Consider the following 27,624-nt stretch of genomic DNA (forward strand, 5'->3'; position numbering starts at 1 on the left):
ACATCCATAATAATTTTGATGATCCGGCAAAATTATTTTCAGCATCTGGTCAGATTTGTGTAGATCTGTCAGCAGAATTGTTCTCTCCGCTGCTCTGCAGCTGCAACTGCGGCAACAGCAACTGCAACGGACGCGACGAACGGCGGCGGTGGCGGCGGCGGTGCGGCCGCTCGAACGACTTCTCGCGCGCACGTCGATGTTCAAGTCGGCAATTAAGAGGCTGTGTAACTAATACGGGCGCACGGTTGCGCACACACGTACGCGGAAGCTGTTAATCTCATTTCGTCGCCCTGTATCGATCGTTCGAGCACGTTTTAGCCGGACGTTGACTGGCCATTAACTCGAATACCGACGTGTCGCGGCACCACTTGCCCTCTAGTCACTTGCCCCCTCCCCTCTCCCCTCTTCCAAAGCGACCCTGTCAAAGATGGATGAATCGAAATCAGGGGAATTCATTCCCGCGAAACTTGACTATCGATTGTCGAACTCGGAGACCGCTTTCGAAATATTTGATTTCTTTCCTAATTCTCTTTCTCACCTCCATACCGATTACAGTAACAGAATTTAAACGGCGAGTGTGAAAAATAACTTTAATGTGTGATTGATTTAGAAGCCATTTTACGAATCTTTGATATAATACAAACGATGACACTTTGATGAAATATGAATAGCTGGAATGAAACAGAATGAGGAGGGAAATAAGAACGTAGAAATTTAAATAATGACAAAGCTGTCCTGATTTTGCATTTCGAGTTTTATAATCTTTCGAAAAACGAATTCCCATCAATTTCCCATCCTTTACGATTTGTCTTTTCTCACATGCAATCAATAATTTCTCTTTCTATGTTTTAGCTATATGTATCTTGTTATATCTATAACATCGAGACACCATGAAATAAAGCGATGAGATATTAACGATAGACGCGAACAAGAAGTAATAATTAAGCGACCCGATTCATCGTTATTTTTTTCTCGTGTTTTGCATTCAGTCATTCTATATTTCACTGTGTCTTGATTCTCATAGCTGTTTGTGCCTTGATTTTGAATATTGGATACTCAATAATGTACTTGCGTTTCATAACATAATATATCTTGATTACGCGCTCTGACTTCTTGACATGCATTTTGCATCGATTATGGATGGGATCGAACTAACTCTACCTATTCTTTACTTTTCTCTGTCTTTTCTACTTGTCTATCTGTATACGGCTACTATCTTACTATCTTACTATTCGTTTATTTTTTTCAGCACAGGTTGCCTGATCTTTGAATTGCGCATCCTACTTGTATATATACATATCTAAAATATATGTATATATATATATATACATATATATATATATATATATATATATATATATATGTATATCGGTGTATACGATTGCATATGTATATATACGTTTTTTTTCTGATACCCTTTTACCTCCGGTTATTTACGTCTCCGCAATTTTCCACGCCGCGCGCTGACGCGTGCACAAACCGCGCTCTGCTGTTGCGTACAACGCGTAAAAGCTCGCGACTGACGTAACGCGAACTTTTGTAAATGTCACGTTTTGCGCGATGGGCCTCTCTCCGCGTTTGAGAAACTAAGTTTAACCTGTTATTTATTAATATAAAAAAAAAAAAAAAAAGGGCCGACGCGCTCCCGTGAAATGATCCGAGCAAAACTGGCTTGATGTAAAGTAAAGCGTCATTTTATAGCGTGGTATTATCATTATAAATCTCAATTTTGAATTTTAATCCGGTCACCGGCGAAATTGCGCACAACCGCGAGATTGTAAATCGGCATATTTGCAATTTTTTCAAAAAAAATTCTCTTTTCCCGGTAATCCCATTCTTAGAACGAGAGTGCACGCGGCGTCGCGCCGCGTCGTATTCGTGTTTTCCTGAGATAATACGACACGCGGTAATGTGCAAGATACCCCATTTGAGGAGCCGCTCCGGTGCACTTTTATCGTCCCTCGTCCATCGCGGGAGGAAGCACCCTCTCGTGGGACTCTTTATCGATCGATAATTATCGAAGGCACTTGGTCAACCTCGCGCATCTAATTTCCTCCGTGCGAGGGCGAGGGCTGCGCGCGTAACACGAGTTACAGACACAAATCGAAGCCGATGTTCGCAATTTTTTTTGCGGCTGATTCACGCGAGGGTATTCTTCACGATGATCTCGTCACGATGATCTGGCGAGACGCAAGAATAGCCGTTCGCGAACGATTGTTATTAGACAAACGTGCACATTGCCGCTTCGTACCGTTTACACGTATACGGAGGACGTCCTGTCGTATCGTTTGTCGCCTCCCCCCCCCTCCTCCTCGGTCTCTCGTCCTTGTTTGCCATTCAACGGAGTTGATTGATTTTTGCAGAATGCCCCGACGGCCAATTACCCTGCGACAATGGCGTCTGTATCAATAAGAACTTCTTCTGCGACCGCAATATCGACTGCCATGACTCTAGTGACGAACGAAATTGCCGTAAGGATATCTTTAGATAGATACATTTTCCGCTATTTCGCCGAAAGCCGACATACCCGAATTTATTTGCAAATGTTACATCAAAACACCCCGTTGTGCGGAATATTTTTTTTTAAGTTTCGCAAAATGCGCCGATGCATTTTGAAATTAATTAAGGTCGTTAAAAAATTCTTTTCTGTCCACTCAGCGAATTTTTATTCGAGAAATGCTCTTGATAAAGCGCGCCCCGTTTCTACTTTGCAGCGGATAGTGGAGAGACCAGCGGTGCGGGCAAAGAATGCCACCCCGACAGCTTCATCTGCTCCGACGGCAGCTGCATCCCTCGATCTGCGGTATGCAACGGACGTGCGGATTGTCCGCATGATGAAGACGAGATTAATTGCCGTCGAGGTAGGTCAACATTCGGAAATCAAAGCTCGCGACGTCTCCCTGAGCTGCGTTAATTTAGGTCCGGGAGAATGATCCTTATCGATAAAATATCCAGAAGATGGATATTCGAGAATTCTCTCTGGTTGGCCGATTCATGTTTATTGATATAATTCAACCTACGGATTGCATTCGTAGCCAGGACTTAAAACGACATTGGAAGAGCACGAGTCGAGATGGCAATCTTATTTCTCATAACGTGACGTAGCCTTACGTCACGTGTAATTAAATATGAATATTTTCTTAGACAAAGTTTGAAATTTTTAATCCCACCTCGGCCTATGCTTCACGCGACGAGTTATTATTATTGCTAATAAGCTCCGTAAACCATTGGTCACGATCGCCTCTCAAAATCGTCAATGTAAATAAATTCTAAGATGGAGTCCAAGGAAAGATGATTCTTATGGGATATGATCGAGGGCACAATCGCACAAGGCACAATCGCGTGCTTGTCTTAGGCTTCTATCTGATTACTGAATCCGGACTCGCTTTAAGTCCTGCTTACGCGCGACGGCCTTCGGGCAAGATGAGGGCCTCATGCTCCTCTGTGATTTTCTGGCGTCACGGCCGCGTCACCAATACACAAATGGCACGTCCATGAGAACACCAGCAGCTCAGATTGAGTTACTTCTAGGTGTAGACGCCTCGGATAGAGCCTCCTCGGGGGGTCGTCCAGAGACGCCGGGGGTGATAGCCGGTGTGAATCCGGATAACGAGGCTTACAGCCCAGACACAGATGCAAATGCTGATGTGCCGCCGACAAATCTGAGCACGCCGAGGAGTTGTGCTCCGGATGATTTTGTTTGCGCCGACGGCACTTGCATCCCCGAAACCCACCACTGCGACCATTTCTACGATTGCCGCGACTTTACCGACGAACAGTACTGCTTCGGTTAGATTATTTGTCGATCTCGAAAATCTGGTGGACACACTCGTACCCCGCGTCAAAGTCTCGCGCATTTCCACGTTTTTCTCGTTTTTCCCGAAAACGTAAAAATCTTTCCGACCGAAAGAAAATTGACCCCGAAAGAAACCACTCGTGATTGACAGCTTGACATTGTAAAAAAAATTATGGTTATATGTCATTTACAATTTAAAAAAAATTTTTTTCTCATTATTCTCTCTGATTAATAATTTCTTATTCTTAGTATTTCTCATATTCTTCCTTGAGTAAGTTTTCTATTTTTATATTACACTTTATTTTTATATTACATTTTTCAAATCTCACGTCCTCTCGAATACACCAGTTTTTATTTGCGAGATATTCTGAAATATAATTAAAGACACCAGATTCTCTTGGATCTATATTCTTTTCTGCCAATCTGTGTTAGCAGCTGAATAGAAGATGTGTAGGTTGTTCCAGTAGAGACTTGATTATATTTCTAAAATTTATAATCATCGCAGTCTTATATATTACCCGGCGCATCTTTAAGTAATAGTGCATCTCTGCCTGGTGTAAATTTTAGATCGTTTATTTTTCTCGTAGGTAGAACGTTTGGCATAAATCCTATTTGGCATGCATAGCACGAGGAAAGTACATTTTTACCTGTAGAAAAAAATTTTGTACGAGCAAACAGCTTGTATTACATTTTGGAAAGAGAAACTTTAGAAAATTAATATTTAACAACATTATTTTATAGCGTCCGCATATATTCGCGGCGCGTTGATCGAAATTGACAAAATCGTATGTAAGGATTAAAGGATTATAAATGTCTTTCCTCTTCAGTCTACATTGAATGACGAATTATATTATAAGTGTTCGTAGACAGAGAGATGACAATCAGCGCACACAATATTAAAAAAAAAAAGCTAATTCATTAAGGGCCGATTGCACTAACATGTTATTTTGACTTTAAGACTTAAATATGTGTCTGTCTTTATTTATTTCAGAAAGAAAAATAAAGACAGATACGCGTTTAAATCTCGCTCAAAATAACATTGCAACTGGGCCTAAGATATTTTCGGGGATATCATCGGTTTTTACTGTGTGATCTGATTGCCGATATACGATCTAGATTCTGGAGCAAAGCTGTCTCAAATCGACAGCGAGAAAACATGAGGCGAACGCAGAGAAGGAGCGCAGATCAGACAGCTCTGCTCCAGATTACTTTATTCAGTCTTTTCTAGGTAATGAAATCTTTATCCTCCATCGTATTTATATATATATTTATATATCGTATATATTTCGACGTATTAGATTATTGTTTAGACTGTAATGACGGACATATGATGGCTCCATGGCTGACATTTTACATGTATCTGTGTCTCATCTATATCGTTTGTTTAACGGACACCGACGATTCGTGGCTGTTCTCGTTGGCGTACAACGCGAGTTCTCATTTTAGGATGCATGCGCGATCAGTTCCAGTGCGACAACGGGGATTGCATCCGCGCCGATCAGAGATGCAACGGGTACATCGAGTGCGCCGACGGTACCGACGAGGAGGAATGCGGTGAGTATTTGTATGGACGAACAAATTGGCGGTGCACCTACGTGACGTAATGGGAAAGAGATCCTCGCGGAAATAGATCTATACAATTCGAAGTAATTTATAAAAGTGGAGTAGCGGCCCTCGAGATGGTAGTTTGATATACGATTTCCTGACTTTGTCTTTTCCGTTTCCTCCTCTCTCTTAAATCTTTATTGACTTTTCTCTTTTATTAGAGCCACCAGAACCATCACCGGGTCAATGCCCTGTGGATCAATATATGTGCATTTCGGATAGAAGATGTGTTCCGCTGTCCTCCATCTGTAACGGGATTCCGGAATGCCGAGATGGCTCTGACGAGGATAACTGCGGTAAGTCGACGATGTCCATGATTAAATTTGACAACGATATGCCACCGTGCGTGCATATATAAAATATTAAAGTAAAAAATGCTAGATGCGAGTTCGATAAGATTTGCGAGATTTCCTTCAGTGAATTCTCGTATATCGAGTAAGTAAGAATTAATAATTGAACGAAGCGGCTTCCCGGCATGCTCGCCGAATCGTCCAAGATAGTCCAAGATAGAAGTAATCTTTTGGCGAAAATCACATGACAATGACACGTATAATTTAACGTACAAAACTAAAGATAACGAAAGCGGAAAGCAGTGCTACTTTGACGAGTGGAGATGCAAGAGCGGCGAGTGCATACCTCAGCATCAACGCTGCGATCGTCGGATCGATTGCCCGTATGACGACAGCGACGAGTTGGGCTGTGACTATAGCGCGATGCAAAGAAATCACAGTAGATGCGGTGCACACGAGTGGACGTGCAATGACGGTCATTGCATCCCGCTGCATCGGCGGTGCGACAAAAGGCTCGATTGTCCTAGAGACATGTCCGATGAGATGGACTGCAGTTATGATAATTGTGAGTCTCCCCCCTGTAGTTAGTCACCCAGAACGGAGGCCGCCTTCGCAAAAGGGGAACCGCACGACTGGCCGATAACACGCCATGCGCTAATCAATAATACCTTGATAAATATCTATGACACCGTAACGTAATACCCGTTGTAACGTAACACAGGCGGTGTAACGTTTTGTAATGTTTTGTGTAACACTAAAAGGTATTTATTATCCACATTTCCAGCGAACGGAGTACAGGCAGAAGTGAGTCTGTGTATTGTATTTCCATCATTTAAATTTCGCCCTTAGCCGGTAATATACACACTTTTAATCTCAGAATAACAAATGTCTATTTTGTGATGAATAATATGAGGAATATTGCGAAATCTCAATTTTTGCAACGGCGCATATGCACGTAGATAACGTAACAGCAGACATTACACTGTGCATTATGCATACAAAAATTAATAATTGAAACTAAAATCATAAATGGCATTTTTTCGTAGACGAAGAACGCAGAAAGGTGTCGGGTAGAAATATTGAATTAACAATGTGATGCAACGTTTAATTATGTACATAAACTTATTAATTATTAATCATGATAATTAATAATTTTTTTTATTATTTATTATATGAATTATTATCGTAATTATTATTATTTTTGTTCGTGTGCAGATACCGATGGAACATCTGACCTTAGGCTGAAGACTTACCCCAGTGAACAAGTGATCAAAGAAAGTAAGTATTATTGACCTAATTGCTAAGCCATGTACAGAGTTTGATGATATATTGTATATGCATTTGTTGCAATTTCAACTTTTGTACAGTTATTATTTAACTAAAATATCTCAGTAATCATATTTATCTGTAGCAGAAAAATTAACATGAAATAATAATAAGCAACAAGTGTCGCGTTGACAACTTAGTATATTTCGAAAGAAAATTAATTAATGAATGTTTGTTATTTTTTTCTTGCCTTGGCCAGACCCGGCGAAGCAAGGTAAGACTTTTCAAAAAATTTAAGCTGCAAATCATGCTGTGGGCTAAAATAATCTTCATAAATCATTAGATGTGCAAAATTGAAAATATGTATTCAAAATAGGTATTCAATTACGATGTACATATATAAGTGTCTATATATACATGTATTACATATGTCTATATGTAATTTTGTATTATATAATTTTATTCTATTGCAAAAACTTGTTTGAGCAAAATAAGCAATAGAATACTTTTGAATTGACCTTAAAAATTTTCAGTAAACTTAACGATTATTAAATATAATTTAATGTTCAATATTTCATGGATATACACATACACACACACACATACACATATTGCGTCATAAAACTACAAAAATAACGTTTGATTTATAAAGAAAATACAACTTTACTGTAATAAAATTAATAACGAAGAATTTCGTTAGAGGAAAATCACTAATACTGACATATTACTTCGTTTTTGGATATTTCTTTAACAACAGCTAAAACTTTGGAAATGTAAAGACAAATTAGAAGTGTCTTGTATCAAGTGGCATAATAATTTTTATAATACTGTTTTATATTTTGCAATTAATTTTGTCATGAAATAAACAAAAATAAAGGTTCAAGAAATTAAATTTCAAAATTTACATGATAGGCAGCAACGTTTGTATCTAGACGCGGTTTACCTACTCTGCCCCATAGAGAATACGAGATAACGCATGCAACTAAAAATTGCATATATATGGCACATTCAGTTATTACACGTTATTTCCTCTACTATATGGATATTTTCCATTTAGTGACGCAAGTAGACACAAGTATCGTTCTATCTTTCTTGGCATTAATGATTATTAAAAAATGACACTTGTGTCAATTTGTGTCACTAAATAAAAAGTACCCTATATAGGATAAAAAAAAAACTGCATCTAAATTCTAACATCACTGATTGTAGGTTAGCTGAAATACAATAACACTATAATATAAAAATATGGCACAAAAGAATATATCTTAAATAGATTTTTTTATAAATATATATATAAAAATACATGTAATTTAAATTCAATAATCGCGACAGATGAAGATTAGATTTGGTTACTATGTTGTATCTTGACAATGTGTCAGTTTACACTGACTCCGATTTTATGTATTTTATATTTTAAAATTACATTATGAGGAAAAATAGAAAAAAGAAAAATATGAATATATGTGATAGTTTTAGAGAACTAAAAATAATAAAGATTTTATTTTAAATTTATTTTTAGCTAGTTCTATATAGAAACAAGTCACAAGTAGATAAATTATAAATTTTTATTTCTTCATCTGTTTTTATCATTATTAATAAAATGTAATATATTTAGTTTCTGAAAAATGGAAGGAAATATTATTTTAAGAGATCTATGTCAGTATCTGCAACTTTCCTCTAATAATAATTTAATAATATTTATATATAAAACTTGGCATGCAAATATTAATTATGCATGAAAGCTGTATATCAATCAAAACTAAATAGAATGCAGATTTTGGGCTATAAAATTATTGGGCTACAAAATTTTCCATTATCTGGTGTCTAATCCTGATCGTTATATATATGTCTCATAATTTGTGACATATTTCCTGTAGACAGGTAGAGCAAATACTGATTAGAAAAATTATCTGTCATTTTAAGCTTTATGATTTTAATGAGATATATTGAATCCTATAAAAATCCGAATAAACGAATTAATGTGAAGAGATATCCCAGTATTAGACTAATATTAATACTTCATTTTTTATCATACGATAAATTTTTTGAATGTTGATATACAATAGTGAAATTTTTAGATTTCCAAAAATTTTCTATTTTAATTAATTAAAAACGATTCAAAAATTTTATTGACAAAAAGTGTCATTAACTGTTGCAAATAAAATCGCAAAATGGTAGAGAATTTTTCACAATCTGCTTTATTTGTTTACGAAAGATGTCGCTAATTATGAAACATATATTCTATATATGTTCTACTCACTAAAGTCTTTTCGAGATACTAATTTTTCTAAAAAAAAAAAAAATCTAAATTTCATTACACATTTGCGAAATGTCTTGCGTGGAATGTTCCTCATTACCCACATGCAATCAGCGTATCGAGTAACGTGATTAAGAAGAAATAAAATGTCGCATGAACTGAACTAATACGTCGTTGGTGTTATCTCGATTCAAGAAACGAAAAATTTTACTTGCTTACCGACTACTAATTGACATCGGGGCATTTGACGTACCGCGGGCGTAATAATCCATAGCGATCAAGGTGCAATCTCTCCCGAGACTCGAGCGGAATTAATATCACGCAAAACCGTTCCGCTCAGGTCGCGAGGTCGTGTTCCAATGCCGTGACGAGGGTCTTCTACGTGCCAGAGTACGTTGGATTCGCGGCAACGGCCTTCCTCTGCCGCCCGGCAGCCGAGACATCAACGGTCGTCTGGAGATACCCAACATCCAACTGGACCACGCTGGAACCTACATTTGCGAAGCCGTCGGTTATCCATCGTACACTGCGGGCCGTCAAGTGAGCGTCGTTCTCAACGTCGAGAAATGTACGTTCTTCGCTCCCGTCCGTTCGAATTCGAAATCGAAATTAAATTTAATTTAATTTAAATAACAGTCGTGAGAAGTCGCTAATAAATTCAGGGTCTCAATGATCAATTATTCGCCATATATATAACAATGCGATCAATTGCCACACAGTCGAGCAGCCAGTCACGAGACCGCCGAAAGTGTGTCAGTACGATCAGGCTACCTGCAGCAACGGCGACTGTATTCCCAAATCGTACATCTGCGACGGTAAATTCGACTGCACCGATGGATCCGACGAGATGCGGTGCAGTAAGTAGAATGGCCAGCCGAAGCCAGCCGGGGCCGGCAGACAAATCCCGGCAATTCATACTTCATGATCGAGTGTTTCACGCGAGCGTTTTCGCGCGTTTTCGTTTCCGTTTTCGACAGGTCCGCACGGATGCGAGCCCAACCAGTTCCGTTGCAATAATAAGCAGTGTGTCAGCAAGTTGTGGCGCTGCGACGGCGACAAGGACTGCGCGGACAACAGCGACGAGGAGAACTGCGCGCCGGCTCCCCCAGGATCCCCGTGCCGTTACAACGAGTTTGCCTGCAGCAGCAACAAGCAGTGCATCCCGAAGACCTACCACTGCGACATGGAGCGCGACTGCTTGGACGGCAGCGACGAAGTTGGATGTTGTCAGTACCGATGAATATTTTATGGGCGCGAGATATCGAGATACCTTGTTGCCGGTCATCCGACCTTCTATCTTAAATTAAACAATATAACTTTCGTGAAGCGGTCGACGTTTCTAAAGTAATCATCAATTGTCCTTTCAATCTGAAAGTTTCGAAGTGGGCGATGCCATTTTGATACATTTCACATATTCTTTCTCTATGTTAAACTTTTGAAAGTTAGATGCTTTGTTGTGAGGAGAAAGAGCGAGTTGTCCACTTTTCACTGATAATTCTTCAAGAAAATATCACTACTACCACCTGTAATTTAAAAAATATCTACATCTGATTTGTTCTTCTTGCAGCTCCCGTTTATATCGTGAAACCTCCGCCGCCGATGGTCGTCCTCATGCCGGGCGACATGTTGGTCCTCACCTGCACGGCGATCGGTGTCCCGATACCAGAAATCAATTGGCGTCTCAATTGGGGCCATGTTCCCGCGAAATGCACAATTGTATCTACCAACGGAACGGGCACGTTGACATGTCCGGACATACAATCGCAGGACCAGGGCGCGTACTCGTGCGAGGCGTTGAACGCCGGAGGCTTCGTCTTCGCCGTGCCGGACGCCATCGTTGTCGTGAAGGAGAACGGCAACATCTGTCCGAGAGGCAAGTTCAATTCCGAGGCGAAGAGCCCCGACGAGTGTATCTCGTGCTTCTGCTTCGGCGTCGCCACCGAGTGCCGCAGCGCCGATCTCTTCACTTACCAGATCCCGCCGCCGTTTGATCGTTACAAGATCGTGTCAGTCGAAACCGTTCCGACGATTAGGATCCACGGCGACGTTAGCAATCAGATATCCCAGATCCGCCCACTCGGCCGGGACGGCGTTCAATTGCTGGAGTCCTTCAGCAATGACCTGAATGTCTACAATGTTCCCTACTTCGCGCTGCCGGAGAACTATCACGGCAGTCAATTGAAGTCCTACGGCGGCTTCCTGAGATACTCGATCCGCTACAGTGGCAACGGCACACCGAACAACGCACCTTCCGTCATTTTAAGCGGCAACAATTATATCCTGATGCACAAAGGTGAACAGCCAACGCCGGACTACGAGAACGAGAGATCGGTCAGATTCTTCTATGGCGATTGGTACAAGCAGCAAGGGAGAAGCGAGGTCTTGGCTTCTAGGGAGGAAATTATGATGACGCTGGCGAACGTAGACAACATCCTTATAAAGTAGGCATCGGAATCAAGATCTTATTACTCTAAGTCTATAAGAGATATTTTAACATTTTTTTCTTAATACATTGAAATGTTTCAGAGTGAAATACGACGACTCGCCACAGCTGGACGTTCGTCTCACTAACATAGTTATGGACACTGCCGACATTCGAAATACCGGTCTAGGATCTGCGTCCTTCGTCGAGGAATGTCAGTGCCCTACCGGTATATATATATATATATATTTTTTTTTTTGACAATCAATTAAATTCGTTTGAACAAAATTTGATACGAAGATTTATATATTTTATCTTATAATCGTCTTCAAGGATATACTGGTCTATCTTGCGAGCACTGCGCACCTGGTTATCTGAGACGTGAGAGCGGACCGTGGCTTGGTCAATGTTACAGAGATGAACCGCCATGTCCCCCGGGATATTACGGCGATCCCTCAAGGAACATCCCTTGCCAGATCTGCCCTTGCCCGCTTACTAATCCATCGAACCAGTAAGACGCGAACGAATTGAATTTACGAATTGAATTTAATGTAATATGTAGTTAATACATATTGCATTTTCGATTCGTGGCGCTAATTTGCCATGTTATAAATAGATTTGCCCGTACTTGTCATCTCGGCTCTGACGGGCACCCCACTTGCGATTGTCCTCCTGGCTACGTTGGACGCAGGTGCGAACAATGTGCCACTGGTTACCAAGGGAACCCTCTTATTCCCGGAGATATGTGCGTTCCACTTCAACAATGTGACCCCAACGGCAGCCTCAGTTCTAACGCCGATCCACATACTGGAAAATGTCATTGCAAGGTATAACACGCTATTATTATTTCTACATACGCGCAATTTTATACAAAGTGTCTCGGAAATCGCGCGTGTCTTCTCGACCGCGTGATTTCTTTGGAGAAAAGATTCCTTTTCTCTGAAATAAATCGCTTAAAAATCTATGCGAGAAAAATCTATGATACGACTTCCCGAAATTTTACATTTCGCGTAACGATCTTACTGTCGTTCTTGCATCCGCCTTTCGTGGATTTTCTTTAACGTCGAAAATGTAAGTATATCATACGATCCTTTTATATATGCGTAGATCGATATTCAAGATAAAAATGTGAGCGTTACAACAAGCGCCGTTTATTCTCTGATATTTCCTTTTTCCAGCAATACGCAACGGGCCTCACTTGTAACCAATGTAAGGCAAATACCTTTAATCTGGCTTCGACGAATCAATTTGGATGTATATCTTGCTTCTGCATGGGTATTACCAATAGATGCGTCTCCTCTAATTGGTACAGGAACGAGGTACACACAACGAATATACACATCACGTCACGTTTATTCCCATCTTTGTTTCAAAAAAGTTTTTCCATATATTAGAAATCACATAAATGAGATTTTTACATAAATAGATTTCATGGATCTAAAAATTTAAAAATTTTAAATTAGCTATTTTTAGAAAACGTATTATCAAATTAAAGCGAGTTTTAATCAGTCATTTGTATATCGCAGATTCGCGTATCGTTTACCAACTCGATCCGAGACTTCTCCTTGATCGAATCTAAGAGCACTGATGCACCGGACATCGTGGAGGGAATTCATCTAAACACCATCAATCGGGAAATAGTCTATAGCGATTTTCCGAATCGTGGTAACAACGATGTCTACTACTGGCAGTTGCCCAGCATTTTCCTAGGGGATCAAGTAACATCCTACGGCGGTAATCTCAAGTACACCGTCAGATACGTGCCTTCTCCGGGCGGTCAAAGTTCAAGGAACAACGCCGCGGACGTCGAGCTCATCAGCGTGAGTGCGATATTCGCGAGCTTTAATCCGCCTACTCGACGATAAAGATATGAATAAAGGCTGACTTAATGCATACAGGCTAACGACATCAACTTGCTCTACTACTCCCGCGAGTCTCCCGAACCTAACTCCCAGCAATCGTTCACCGTACCATTGCTCGAGCAATATTGGCAACGTAATGACGGAACTCAAGCGGACAGAGAGCATCTTCTAATGGCCTTGGCGGATGTACGAGCCATCAGAATCAAAGCCACTTACACGACTCATACAGACGAAGCTGCGTAAGTACTTATGCATCCTTACTGAATTTCATATATTCTTAACCGTCTTAGTGAAATAAAATTTATGAAAAAAATATGATTATTTTATAAACTTTCTAAGGAACCAATACAAATGTTTGCAAAATGGGCGAAGAAAATTGCAAAATTGCACTTTTTGCATCCTTATCGAATCTCAATTCTTAACTTTAATAACTGTTAATAAATTAAAATTTATAAAAAAAATATGATTATTTTATTTTATAACTTTATAATAGAATCATAGCAATGTTTGCAATATAGGCAAATAAAATTTTTAATACTTTGAAACAAAAAGCTGCAGATTTATTCGATATTTAGATTGATAAATTATTAAATTAAAACTAAAAGCAATTTTTTATTTATTTATTTATTTATTAAAACTAAAAGCAATTTTTTATTTTATTTATTTCAAATGATTTTAAAATCTCTCACACTATTGTGACATTATTAAACAATTGTAATGTGTTTTAGACTTTCCTTTGTGTCTTTGGATACCGCTGAAAAATACAACACGGGTAAGGCGCGTGCGGTCGAAGTTGAAGAATGCACCTGTCCCGTCGGCTACAGAGGACTGTCATGCGAAGATTGCGATGTTGGTTATACCCGAGCCATCGAAGGTCTTTATTTAGGCATCTGCGAACCTTGCAACTGCAATAATCATTCGAATCACTGCGATCCTGAGACTGGCACTTGTGAGGTAATGAAAGCAGTTCTAATCGAGCAATAAAAAAAAATGTTATATCTTAATAATATAATTAAAATCTCTTATTTTCGGAAATAATTTAACTTTAAAAATCTTGTCAAAATGACAAAAATAAATTAAATTGTGAAATAAATAAAGTCAATTTAAATGCAGTATTTTTTCTAAAATACAATAATATTCTTTATCAATATTAAGTTAAAAATAAATTCAATTAAAGTTACATAAAAAAATATGGCTAAATTAGATTTTCAGATAGGTATACTCAAAGGCATCTGATATAAAAATTGATAATATTTTTCGTTGACAGAATTGCGCCCATCACACCACCGGCGAATTCTGCGAGCTGTGCGAACCGGGATACGAAGGAGATGCCACCCGAGGCACTCCGAATGATTGCGCGTACAGAAGGCCCAAACCCGAGCCATGCAGATGTAACGAGGCTGGTTCGCGCGGTATTTCTTGCGTCGATGGCCGATGCGAGTGCAAAAGGAATGTCGAGGGTCCAGAATGTAATCGATGCCGCCCGTCGACATACGGATTACGCGCCGAGAACATTGATGGATGCATCGAGTGTTATTGCAGCGGGGTAACTGATCAATGTCACGAGAGCACATTGTACGTACAGCAAATACCGATGTGGGTATACGACTCACATCACGGCTTCACTCTCACGGATTCGTAAGTACACGCAATTTCTTTTTCCAAGTTGTCCAAGCTTTTTCCAAGCTTTTCAAGTTAAATATAAACATAAATTATATTTTAAATTATATATTTTTTTTTTATTATATGCTCTTTTTATATGATAAAAATATCATATATGCTGAAATTGTTAAAAATTTAAATTTGTTGACTGATTTAATGCTTTTTATACAGGACTAGACGTGACATAATCGACGATGGTTTTGAACTGAACGTGGCGATGAACGAAATTGGCTATCGTTATACGGACAACAGAAATCGCAGGCTGTTCTGGTCGCTGCCGAGCGTCTTCACCGGTAACAAAGTGAAGAGTTATGGTGGAAACTTGACACTGACGCAACATATCACCGCGTATCCTGGCGCTCAGAGTTATAAGGATCAAGACATTTTGCTGATTGGCAACGGCATCACATTGTTCTGGACGAATCCAGTGGAGCTTCAGCCTGAAATTCCACTGGTAGGATAAAATCTATTTTTTTCCTACATTTTATAATTTTGTAAGAAATCGAGGAATTTAAAATCTAGAACAAGCATAATTCAATCGAAACACTTAAAAAAAAATATAGAATTATTATTCTAATGAAATTGTTTTCTATATAGATGACTGTTATTTAAATTTATTTTTCATTATTTATTTTGTTTTATTAGATAAAATGCGCATCAACTTTATATGATAAAAGTTTATTAATTAATAATAATATATTTTTCGCAGACCTACTCCGTCCCGTTAAAAGAACACGAATGGAGACGACTGACCACCGAAGGGCCGCGCAGCGCTTCCAGAACGGATCTCATGATTGTGCTTTCTAATTTGGAAGCTATCTTGGTCCGCGCATCCCACAGCGAACGAATGACCGCAACATACATCAGCGACATCAGTATGGACACAGCTGTGGAGAATGTGATCGGAAATCGACGAGCGACTCAGGTCGAGGCTTGTCGTTGCCCGACTGGTTACACGGGCACTTCCTGCGAAACCTGCGCCCGCGGTTATTACAGGGACACCAGCGATCGATCTGTCAGTTATCTGGGCAAATGCAATATCTGTCCATGCAACAAGAATGAGGAAAGCTGTGAGATCGACAGATCCGGTTATATCAAATGCCATTGCCTACCAGGTTACATCGGGCAGTATTGCCAAGACAATGATGGTAAGTCAATGAAATTTTTTAATGTTCAAAATATTATATGCAAATATTAGCATATTTTAATATAATTTCTGTTTAAAAAGATGAAGATGAATTTTGAAAAAGATATATAAATAGAATTGGATTTAATTATTTTTATATTATAGTAAAGGTATATATGAATTATTCTATTGTCAAAAGAAAAAGAAAATTCAGAGAGTCAAGTGGTCTGATTTGCCACGTTTAAATATTTTTGTATGTACGAGAACAGGATTCTTTCATCGGGATTACGTTATAGCGAAAGAATCTATTAAACTCGCCCAAGAATAGTAATAACAATACGTTGGTCAGGTGAGCTCATGGTAAGCCTAATGCCCATGAACGGCGAAGTCGAGCCGTACTCCGTGATCCAATTTACGTGCAACTATGACTACCCAGACACGTTTTACATCTATTTTAAATTGTCGTCTCTCAATGGACTTCCCATAACTGCGCGGAGCGGCGAAATCGGCCCGATAATCAAGACAGAGAAGGGAGCTGCCCGCTCTTGGACCGTTCACGTAGGGCGCACCGCCTGCAATGTGGAGTGTCACATCGTAAATTACCGTGGCAAAGAATTGGTCAAGATCGTGACATCGATTACGCCAGGTTTGACGGACTACATAGGCGAGAGCGCTTTCGTATCTTGTCCCATCCATTGATGGGTGATTCATGGCGAGGGAGAGCACTCGGATCATCATTTTGCAACCATGTCTGCGTTGTCGCTAGGTCATCGTAGATCATCATCGTAGATCGTCACCGAGTTTGGTGAAGGCATTTCGTCGGGTTTTGTAGTTGCACTTATTCATCTTTATGACTACGGGAAAACTTTTCCTCTGTTCGCGGACATTTTGTCGATGTGAAAATATGTGTACTGTAGTAGTTAATACTGAATGATCATTCTTCGAAATAACCGATCATTGTAATGATGTCTCGTTAAGATGTGATGGTGATTGTGTCCCTGTGTTATGGATAAATATTGCTTATTCATTACAGATGTAGAAATGCCAAATTCAATAACGTCCATACTGTTGTTCAATAACGTCGTTACTGTTGTTATTCATTAATTATTCATCACTTTATTGTTATATGCTAAATTTGTAATTTTCACGGTGTAAAAGAAAATTGAGAGAAAATTATTAATTTTCGAGTTAATTTCACTTTTATTTCTCTCGCAGTTGGAGAACGGCCAGAAACAACTACGCCAAGGGGCGGCGGTCCAATAACTCCACCAAGGATCATAGTTTACATACAAGAACCGGAATTCCAAATCGTTCACACCGGAAATACTGTTCGATATCATTGTTCAGGCAGATCCAGAGATAGCGTAAGCTTTTTTGTTAATATTTGACTTATTACATCTTTTTATGAGAATGAAATTTTTATATAATAATTTTTTTTTTACAATTGAAAATAGGACTCAGTGACCATTAGATGGGAGAAGGAAGGTGGCCAATTACCGCCTGACAGAAGCGTGGACGACGCGAGAGGATTGTTGGTCATTACGGATATAAAGGTGTCTGATAGCGGCATATACGTCTGCCAAGTGAGCGATGGAATAAACATCGGGTATAAGAAAGTTACGCTGACTGTTGGAGGTACTAGCATAATTAATTTTAAGTATCGAGTTTAATATTCATCTCGTATACATTTTACGCCACTTTGAAAAACAAATTGAAGAATTAGATTAGTAAATCAGTGTTATTATTTAATTCATATACATTGTACTACTGGACGCAGCGTTTCCAAAACATTTACTGGACGTACCAGGTACAAATCATAATTGCGTTAAACCTGTTTTCGCGAAACAGCACGTAATTTTTATACACCTTTTTAAGGAGCCAATCCGGTAGAGCCCAGAATCGAGATAACTCCGTCATATCAACAAGTGACGGAGGGTGAACCGGTAGAGTTCCGCTGCCAAGCCACCGGCAATCCACCACCCCAACTGGACTGGATACGAGTTCACGGAAGTATGAGTCCGGAGGCAACGTTCTACAATGGCGTGTGGAATCTTCCAGCCGCGTCAAAGAACGACGCAGCCGAGTATAAATGTATCGCTAGAAATAACATTGGCACGGATGAAAAGACGACCATCTTATATGTCGAAGGTACAGTCGAAGTACTAATGCACTAATTTTGAATGCGTAATGCTGAATTAGTAGCATTGATTGATTTAAAATTCAGAGTTCGCGCGCACACGAAATTACTGAAAACTTTGTTCTGTATTACAGACAATCCTAACAAACCGCCCACCACAGGTAAATCGCCGACCATAACTCCGTCCGAGTGGTCCGGAACCAGCGGAGACGTCGTCAGATTGGTTTGCACACCGTCTCAATACGGGACGAACGTCACCTGGACGAGATCCGGCGGATTACCGTTGCCTCATACCGCCAGTCAACGCGACGGAATCTTAACGATCACCAATCCCAGCCTCCACGATTCCGGCATATACGTGTGCACCGTGACGACCGTTCGCGGAACGGAGACGAGCACCACTGCCAGGATTACGATAGTGCCTCGCGTAGAGCCACTGACGGTCAAAGTCAGGCCGGAACGGCAGGAAGTATCGCAGGGTACGGTAGCCGAGGTGCGATGCATCACCAGCGGAGAGCCAGGCTTACAAGTGAAGTGGAGCAAGTACACGGAACCGATGAGTTCCCGTGTCCAACAAGTAGGAGACACGCTCAGGATCGTTAACGCCCAGATCTCCGATCGGGGAGTGTACATCTGCCGAGTTACCAGTCCCGCGGGCAGTTACGAAGCCAGTGCCATCATCGAAGTTGAACGTAAGCTCACAATGCTGTATTAGGCATCCCCTGTTGTGATACCTAAGAGAAACAAAATTCACACCTAAATCTTTGATACAATTCATTTGGATGAGTGGGCAAAAAAAGTGGCTTAAAAAACTGAAAGTAACAAGCTTTCTAAAATTGCAAGAAAATTACAGCATAAATTAAATAAGAATACATTTATTTAATTTTTATGATGATGCAAGAAATACATTTTTATTCTAATCCTTAATTCCTCGTTTATATTGCAGCTCGTGAAGCTCCAATCTTAGAGCTGTATCCACAAGATGTACAAACGGTCATCCTCGGCGGCTCTGCCGATCTTCAGTGCCGCGCAAAGGCCGGCTTCCCGGTGCCCGAATTGCAATGGTCGCGACAAGATCACCGACCGTTCGCCTCCAATGTCGAGCAACTGCCCGGAGGACTCCTCAGACTGTCGAACATCACGGCGAACGATGGTGGTGCTTACATTTGTTCCGCGTCGAACGAAGTTGGCTCGACATCGGTCATCGCGCATATCGAGGTACAATCCATGCCTGTGATCACTATCACGCCAAAGCATGGCATCCTGCACGTGAAACGTGGAAGTCGAGTCCGTTTAATGTGCAGCGCGAGCGGTCACCCGCAACCCAACGTAGCCTGGAGCAAACACGTGAACGGAATAACTATTCAGTAAGTACGGTCTGTACAGTCTTGCGAATAGCTAATAATAATTGTATAATATAAATTTCAACAAAAAGTTTCAAAACGTAAATTTTTAAATTGTTAAAGCACACTTATGTAAATACTTTAAGTAACAGAAAAACTATGCTGCATAAATTATATTATAACCTATTTAATTTTGATTATATATCAATTAAATTCAAGACATACGTAATTTATATATGACACGTTAAATTTAAATTTAAAGATTAAGTTTGAACTTAATAAAAAAGTCTAGCGATTTTAATTATTATTGGTATGTCATATAATAATTTCGTTTCGTGCGTTTACAGCGATACAGCGTTTAGCAGAACGGCAGCTACCCCCTTGAGTGCCGTTTACGAAATATTCTCCGTTTCACCGGACGACGAAGGATCCTACACTTGCCAAGCCATGAATACCGTAGGAATAGCCGAAGAGCGAATTCAAATCCGTATCGAGGATGAAGATGATATTCCTTGTACCGATAGAGGTGACAGAGGCGACATTCCATGCGATGATCGACAGGAACCAGTGTGTATTATAATTCTGACTCTATATTTTATCTTTAACACACATACGTCGACACACCTTTAATGCAGAAAAGCAATTTGCAGAGAGATCCGAACACAGGGGTATTGATTCCTAAAGACTATTTGAGAATTCCGGACGGCGGTAAAGTGGAGATGCGTTGTCAGGTCTTTGGACCAGATGGAAATCACATTTACCTGGATTGGAAGAGAAGCGATCACCGTTCCTTGCCGGAAGGTAGCACCGTGCGCAACGGAGTATTAAGCATTCCGACTGTGGATAGGGACGCGGCCGGAGAATACATCTGCTTGGGCTTGGACCCTGCCGGCACTGTGCTCTTCAGGGCGAAATCTCAACTTGAAATTATATGTGAGTAATATATGAGATTAAATTAATATGAAAGCAAAATTGCAAAATTTATATTTTGCGAGGTAAATAAAAATGAAATTTTCTTTAACAATTTTCTTAGCAGAGATCAGATGGACGCCGATTAATTTCTTCGTTTGATTTTTTTTCTAGCTCCGCCAAGAATCGAATTAAATCCGACGCGACAGACAGTGGGACCCGGAGAAAATCCATCCATAATTTGCACCGCCAAAGGAGACGAACCCCTGCACATCGAATGGGAAGCTATAGGACGCCTGTTACCGTATTCAGTGTCGCACAGCGGCGGCATCCTACAATTCCATGGCATCACCTATTCTGACGCTGGCAAATATGTATGCAAAGCAACAAATGGAGCGGGAACAGCGGAAGCGGTAGCAGAAGTTTTGGTCAATGGTTAGTTGATAGGACAGTCCGCTTTTATTCCATTTTTTTTTTTTAATAATTACAAATTTAAATATATAAAACAATAATTCAATATTGAGAAAAAAAAAATCTAGAGAAAGAGAAAAATATAATATCTTTACATATTTTTAAAAATGTGTCCTTTTTTGTATTGAGATGCATAAGAGATATAAATGATTGACATAATAAAATATGCAAATATGATTTTTAAATATATGCCAAAATAAAATTATTATATGCATTATATGCAAAATACTATGCGATTAAGATAATTAAAGAGCGCTCGGAGAAAAAAGCGGAATACAAAATGAATATTTCCAATTTACAGAACATCCTTACGACGATACGAGGATCCGTGCTGAACAAAGAGACGTGGTGACTCATGTCGGTAATTCTGTACGCTTACGTTGCGACGTGCGCGAACATGCGACGATCCATTGGAGTCGAGAGGGTCAAGCGTTGCCGGCCAACGCGCGCATCGGAGAGGATTACTTGGAGCTGATTCAAGTGAAACCGGAGGACAGCGGAAGATACATCTGTCAGGCCCATACTAGCCGCGGTGTATCCAGCGATTACATTAATTTCAATGTTTCTCGTAAGTATCATCGTATTCGTTCTTGTTTGAACCCCCCTCGTTTCAGCATCATCTCATAGACTTTTGCTTTCATCCAAATGCGTCTACTGAAGATCGCAGTATCCACGCTAAATGATGTCTCGCCTATTAAGAGATCTTAATTTTTGCCTTTTAACTCTTTCGGGAGATGCCGTAAGGAATTTTATATTCATTCTCGTAATCCCGAAAGAGTTAAATTACGAACTGCTTTATTACAAAATATTTTGTTTGCTGTTCCCGAGCGATTTTCATCAAGAGAAACTATTCCAAACTAGTTCGCCTGAAGATTTCGACTTTACGTTTAGAAAGCGCGAAACGTCTTAAAATTATTGATTCCATATTTGTCTCGATGAAAAGCAGATAATTTAGCACAAAATGATTTATTAAAAATTTTAAATAATTTGCAATTTTTTAATTTTGAATTTTTTTTTTTGATTTTGTACTAATCCAACGCATCAACTCATATCACTAACAAGCCCGCAGCGGATTACTCTCATGCAATACAAATGGCAAAAGACACCGCAGAGGCGTTCAGGAAACGTCTGAGAACTTTTGTCTCTTTGAACCTTTGTATTGTTTGGGCTTTTATTTATGACGAAATCATATATGTAACAAACGTGGTTCCATGAAGGTCTCCACAAGTTTAGGTTTTTTTTACAAGGCTCGCGTTATGATTTAGTAGTTAATTTGCTTGCGGATTGCATGCCAGTGTACCGATCGCAGTGCAGGCATTGGGAGTATCAATGCAGAAGCCTACAATGCATTCCAATGGAATACTTTTGCGACGGATATGTTCAGTGCATCGACGGTACTGACGAACGCTTCTGCCGCAACACGCGCTATCGCCAATATCTTCAGAGACGACGCGGTTTGTTTTGAGATATATGTGTGTCGTGTGACGTCCCGTAGTTCTCCTACTAGTGAACTGTCTTTTTTATATTCTTGCTTATATATGAATGTACGAGGAAAGGATACGGATTAGGACTGGACTCTTAATCGAAGACCAGGCTCAAACACAAGTGAACAAATTTTTAAAAAGTTACGTTAATTTTGAACCAGCTATTTTTAAATTATTAAAATATATAATATTGTAACAATATAATGTAATGATATAATAATATTCAAAAATGTAATATTGAAGAAACACATACGCCATCCGTATCCCTTCCTTGTTAGCAACAAATACTATATGTATAAGCCAACATTTATATATTTCGATTTTAATTCTATGTTATTTTTTGCTAGAACATCAAACGGCTTCCTGTATATATATTTTTTTATTGATATATATTAATATCAATAAAAAGGTATTATTAGATATTACATATTCATTTTTTAAAAATTATTTTACAAGAAAGAATTTTTTAATTTATATTTTCTGCTTACTTTTCTATTTACTTAATGCTTCATGAATCTCAAACATGATGTAAAGAATCTAGAAAAAAGAAAAGAAACGCGGCAATTAGATCTCGCAATTTATTTTAAAGATTGATCGAAGACTGTAATATCTTCTTCATGATATGCACCATGTCATAAAACAAAATATACGTTTTCCTAATTTTGTTAATGTTCGTTTAATTCGATTCTAGCTGCTACAGTGCCTGTGGTAAGCATCGAGGTGTCTCGAGATCCAATAAACATCGGCGATACAGTCGATATTCATTGCACCTGCACTGGAACACGTAGCCCACGTTATCATTGGGCGAGACCGAATCATGCGAGTCTGCCAACAAATGCTCAGGAGCATGGCAATATCCTGAGATTAACTAATGTAGCTGTCAGCGATAGCGGATCCTACAGGTGTATAGTAGACACGCCCGAAGGAATATTCGAGAAGGACTTCAATCTGATCGTCCATGGTAACTATCAAAAAATTTATTTATATATTTTATAAATTTATGCAACAAATATAGAAGACGATAAATATATGCAAATCTGTACATATTGAAAAATATTGATATATAATCTTTTGTCAATGCTTGCACAAATTACGTTGTCTTATGTAAGTATAAAGCCAGCGAAACGATTGATTTTATCGCGAATTACTGTGGACGAAGGATCTTGTAATTTTTCAGGTGGCATCCTCGATGAACCAGCGATTGAAACTAAATTCGCACCGTATGGCTCGAGTCTGGAAATGGATTGCCGTTTAGATCTGGACCCACCGATACAGTTCCAATGGAACAAACATGGTGGACTTCTACCACGTAATGCTCAGACTTATGAGGTATATAAAATGCACTTGTATGTCATTAATTAAATATATAAGTTTCTGAAATATTTAACAAAAAAATATTCGTAGCATAGTAATGAATATATATATATATATATATATATATATATATATATATATATATTTTGATAAAATATCTTATGCTACTTAATAAATCCATTCATTTTGCAGAATAAATTAAAATTGACTAACGTAAAAGCCGAAGATGCTGGAACGTACATTTGCGTTGGAACCAATGACGAAGCGCGAGTCGAAGTGCCTACGGTGTTGGTTGTAACAGGAGTCGTGCCTAATTTTAGTCAGGCACCCGAAAGTTATATTGCTTTCCCTCCTTTACCCGACTCCTACCTTAAGTTTAACATCGAAATCTCTTTCAAACCGGAAAGTTACGACGGAATTCTATTATACAATGATGAATCTGGTCATGGCAACGGCGACTTCATTGTTCTATCTCTAGCTAACGGATATCCTCAATTCAAGTAAATGAAAGAATATCTTGTTAAATATTTTATTTTACTTGTCGAATTTCGATAAATATAATGTCAATTTTATTTGATTGAAAAACTTTGATTATAGAATTATAAATATAATTTTTAATATCTATCTATCGTATATTGAAGATTTAAAATTAAAAATTTGTGTCATTTTTCAAATTAAATATTGATTGAGAAAAATTGCTATCAAAGTCAATGTAGAATTTGCCGATGAAAAATAAATACTTTCTAATAAAAAACGCGCAGATTATTGACATATCGAATTTCGTTTCAATAGATTCAATCTCGGTTCTGGACCAGCTGTTATTCGCGCGGATAAGCATATCACCCTGAGCGAGTGGCATACCATCAAGATCCAACGCAATCGAAAGGAAGGAACGATGCTGGTGGACGGCGAGGGACCTTACAAGGTGGTCGCCTTGGGTAGACGTCAAGGTTTGGATCTCAAGGAACCTCTTTACATCGGCGGAGTACCCAGCTACAATAGAATCAACGAGCAGGCTGAGGCGAGCTCAGGTTTCGTCGGATGCATCAGCCGACTAGTCCTCGGGGAGAAACAAGTCGATCTGATCGGTGATCAGACTGATAGCGTGGGCATCACGACCTGTGAGACCTGTGCCGAGAATCCCTGCAACAATGACGGTGTGTGTCAGGAAGCGGCCACGAAGAACGGCTATACTTGTCTATGCCGAGCTGGTTACAGCGGCAAACACTGCGATAATCGTGGAGAATCTTGTTATCCAGGTATACGATATAATTTATTCCACTTTAATTTATATTTATTACATCCAGTTCGTTTAAATACTCGTTTAAATAATAATGGAATATTGTATTATACGCAAAAAGTTTGCATTTAAGTCGATCACACTCCTAAATGCATACTCAAGAAAAATGAATAATACTTTCTTAGTAAATAAACACATGTTTATTCTTAACGCAAAATTACAAAACAGTGTCGTGTAAAATGTAACTTTAACTCGATTGCTTTTTCTTCTTGTCAATGACACACTTGTCGCTAGATATTTCTCTTTACGTATTATTATTCGTGATCGGCTGATTAACCGAAGATAGAATGATCATGAAAATGATCGTAAAACAGAAAGATAAACAATATAATCAGTTCTGTTACATTTTATTATTAATTTTAATCTATTTTGTATTTGTAGTAATATAAATTTATCAATTTAAAAAATTACATATAACATACACTATACGTATCATTACTAAAAATTAAAGTTAATAAATAATTAATTAATATTATTTTAAATACTTTATTGTTATTAAAACGTAAATTTTTCAAAATTTAAATTAAAATTAATTTATGAATTAAATATCAGGTGCTTGTGGAGAAGGTAAATGCGTCGAGAAAGAAGTCGGTTTCGATTGTTACTGTCCGATCGGAAAATCAGGATCGAAATGCCAGCATACGGTGAACGTTTACGATCCGGCTTTTCATGACGAAAGAGCTTTCATTGCCCATGAGACTCCTAAAGCTGTTAGACGGTAAGTATCGCCGCTTAATTGAACGCACGTGCACGTGAATTATTTCTTAATAGATTGCACTTGGTCGATGTTACAAACGCACCTGATAGAACCATATTATAGTTGAATGATTGAGTCTTGCATATTTATTTTACTTTGACTTTTGTTAAGAAATTATTTAATACATACATTATTTATGAAAAATAAATAAAATGAAGGAAATCAGTAGACTTTTTGCAAAATTATTATTCTTTAAAATATTATTTCGAAAGATCTTTTAGAAGAGTATAATCAATAATTAACGACATATATATATATATATATATATATATAATTATAAATATAAAAATATAAAAATAGATTCCAGAGAAAATTAATTTTTCTTATATTTTTCCGGGATTTTTAAAACACAGAAAGTAATGTTTAGACGTAAGATTATAATAATTTAATTTTTAAAACACAGAAAGTAATGTTTAGACATAAGATTATAATAATTTAATTTTTAATTAAACTATTTAATTTTGCTTATAAAAATATATCTTTACACTTTCTTGAACTAACAGATTTTTGGCTATAAATGGAATATAGGTACTAATCTCATTGTCAGAGCGCATATGGATATCCTCAAGCATCCTAATCACTAAAATTCTTTTCAGGGAAAGAGAGAGTTCGACCACTACACACAGTCGATCACGATTACGCAACGCACAAGTTAGGAAACCACGATCAAGGCCACATCACCACAATAATTTGCACCACACAAAACATTAGCTAGACCTAGCACCAATGTTACGCACTTAGAGAATCATTACTTATCCAATGCAATCACTGCAATAATAAATTACTGCCTACGTAGTTCTAATCAATCATCATAATGAGTCACTTAAAATTTTTGAGATACGTTTACGCCTGTGCCCAGGAAGAACAATCAGTTTAACTTATTTTTGCGCGATTTCCTCACTGCCTTTTTTCTCTTTTCTTATTTTTGGTATGTGTAGTTGGAATGGTAGAAAGAAAAAAATGAAGAATAAGCAATGAGTTTCTTAACAGATATTTTACAACGAGCCTGCCTAGTGCGTAGTTCCTTGTAATGGACGTCGATGGTGCTGTAATGTTAGAGTAACAGTCAATTTACGAATTAGTAATTAATATGTTTTGTACAGCTTCTTAATTAATACACTTAACGCGTCACTTTAGTCATTATTAATTATTAAAAGTAATACGTGAAGTCACTGCCAAATCAATCGCATTTAACAGTAGTCCCACTCAAGCTTAGAAAAATCGTAACATCCCCACATTCGTATATATGATCAGTTATATACGACAGCATATGTAAAATGTTTGTACTTATATATCTAAGAATCTATATATATATATATAAATATTACAAGAAAAAAAGAGATGTTTCACGTACGAATCGTTTATATACTCAGCGGACTCATGCTATACGAATAAATATTTTTAAAGCAAATAAAAAAGAAGTTAATATAATAAGTCACACACTTTTTAAGTTAATATTTCACTTGCATTTCATCATCTTGCATGTCGTAAAACGTTAACTTAGACAAAGAGGTAAGTTTTAAGACAGAAACATTTATTTATATATTTGTTTTAATAGTTTTGCTTAAACGAGCTTCTATATATGTTCATGTACATATGTATATACATGAATCCTTTCCTTTC

At 38.4% G+C, this 27,624-nt stretch overlaps 1 protein-coding gene across 32 annotated transcripts in view; it reads left to right on the top strand.

The window, feature by feature from the left end:
- The window catches only part of trol (terribly reduced optic lobes), a 159,640-nt gene that overhangs the window by 125,780 nt on the left and 6,236 nt on the right, over positions 1-27,624 (top strand). For 24 of the 32 annotated variants that reach the window (XM_089074592.1, XM_089074601.1, XM_089074599.1 and 21 more), the window contains 37 exons: positions 2,364-2,471; positions 2,715-2,861; positions 3,532-3,789; positions 5,243-5,350; positions 5,563-5,697; positions 6,907-6,969; positions 7,217-7,231; positions 9,555-9,782; positions 9,934-10,071; positions 10,192-10,440; positions 10,782-11,655; positions 11,741-11,865; positions 11,970-12,147; positions 12,253-12,463; positions 12,815-12,955; positions 13,163-13,456; positions 13,535-13,737; positions 14,227-14,452; positions 14,766-15,136; positions 15,332-15,614; positions 15,870-16,308; positions 17,502-17,650; positions 17,741-17,921; positions 18,064-18,093; positions 18,162-18,434; positions 18,558-19,115; positions 19,370-19,790; positions 20,114-20,333; positions 20,417-20,699; positions 20,850-21,110; positions 21,448-21,714; positions 22,412-22,600; positions 23,322-23,591; positions 23,808-23,959; positions 24,137-24,444; positions 24,737-25,203; positions 25,797-25,962. In XM_089074592.1, coding sequence (XP_088930718.1) covers positions 2,364-2,471; positions 2,715-2,861; positions 3,532-3,789; positions 5,243-5,350; positions 5,563-5,697; positions 6,907-6,969; positions 7,217-7,231; positions 9,555-9,782; positions 9,934-10,071; positions 10,192-10,440; positions 10,782-11,655; positions 11,741-11,865; positions 11,970-12,147; positions 12,253-12,463; positions 12,815-12,955; positions 13,163-13,456; positions 13,535-13,737; positions 14,227-14,452; positions 14,766-15,136; positions 15,332-15,614; positions 15,870-16,308; positions 17,502-17,650; positions 17,741-17,921; positions 18,064-18,093; positions 18,162-18,434; positions 18,558-19,115; positions 19,370-19,790; positions 20,114-20,333; positions 20,417-20,699; positions 20,850-21,110; positions 21,448-21,714; positions 22,412-22,600; positions 23,322-23,591; positions 23,808-23,959; positions 24,137-24,444; positions 24,737-25,203; positions 25,797-25,962 — 8,989 coding nt within the window. Of the gene's footprint in view, positions 1-2,363; positions 2,472-2,714; positions 2,862-3,531; positions 3,790-5,242; positions 5,351-5,562; positions 5,698-6,906; positions 6,970-7,216; positions 7,232-9,554; positions 9,783-9,933; positions 10,072-10,191; positions 10,441-10,781; positions 11,656-11,740; positions 11,866-11,969; positions 12,148-12,252; positions 12,464-12,814; positions 12,956-13,162; positions 13,457-13,534; positions 13,738-14,226; positions 14,453-14,765; positions 15,137-15,331; positions 15,615-15,869; positions 16,309-17,501; positions 17,651-17,740; positions 17,922-18,063; positions 18,094-18,161; positions 18,435-18,557; positions 19,116-19,369; positions 19,791-20,113; positions 20,334-20,416; positions 20,700-20,849; positions 21,111-21,447; positions 21,715-22,411; positions 22,601-23,321; positions 23,592-23,807; positions 23,960-24,136; positions 24,445-24,736; positions 25,204-25,796; positions 25,963-26,597; positions 27,423-27,624 lie in introns of those variants that run through there. The other 8 variants (XM_089074610.1, XM_089074595.1, XM_089074597.1 and 5 more) reach the window with 8 other exon arrangements.

Source organism: Pogonomyrmex barbatus, unplaced genomic scaffold (assembly GCF_055798465.1).
Source record: "Pogonomyrmex barbatus isolate J1 unplaced genomic scaffold, ASM5579846v1 scaffold17, whole genome shotgun sequence".
Lineage (NCBI taxonomy): Eukaryota > Metazoa > Arthropoda > Insecta > Hymenoptera > Formicidae > Pogonomyrmex > Pogonomyrmex barbatus.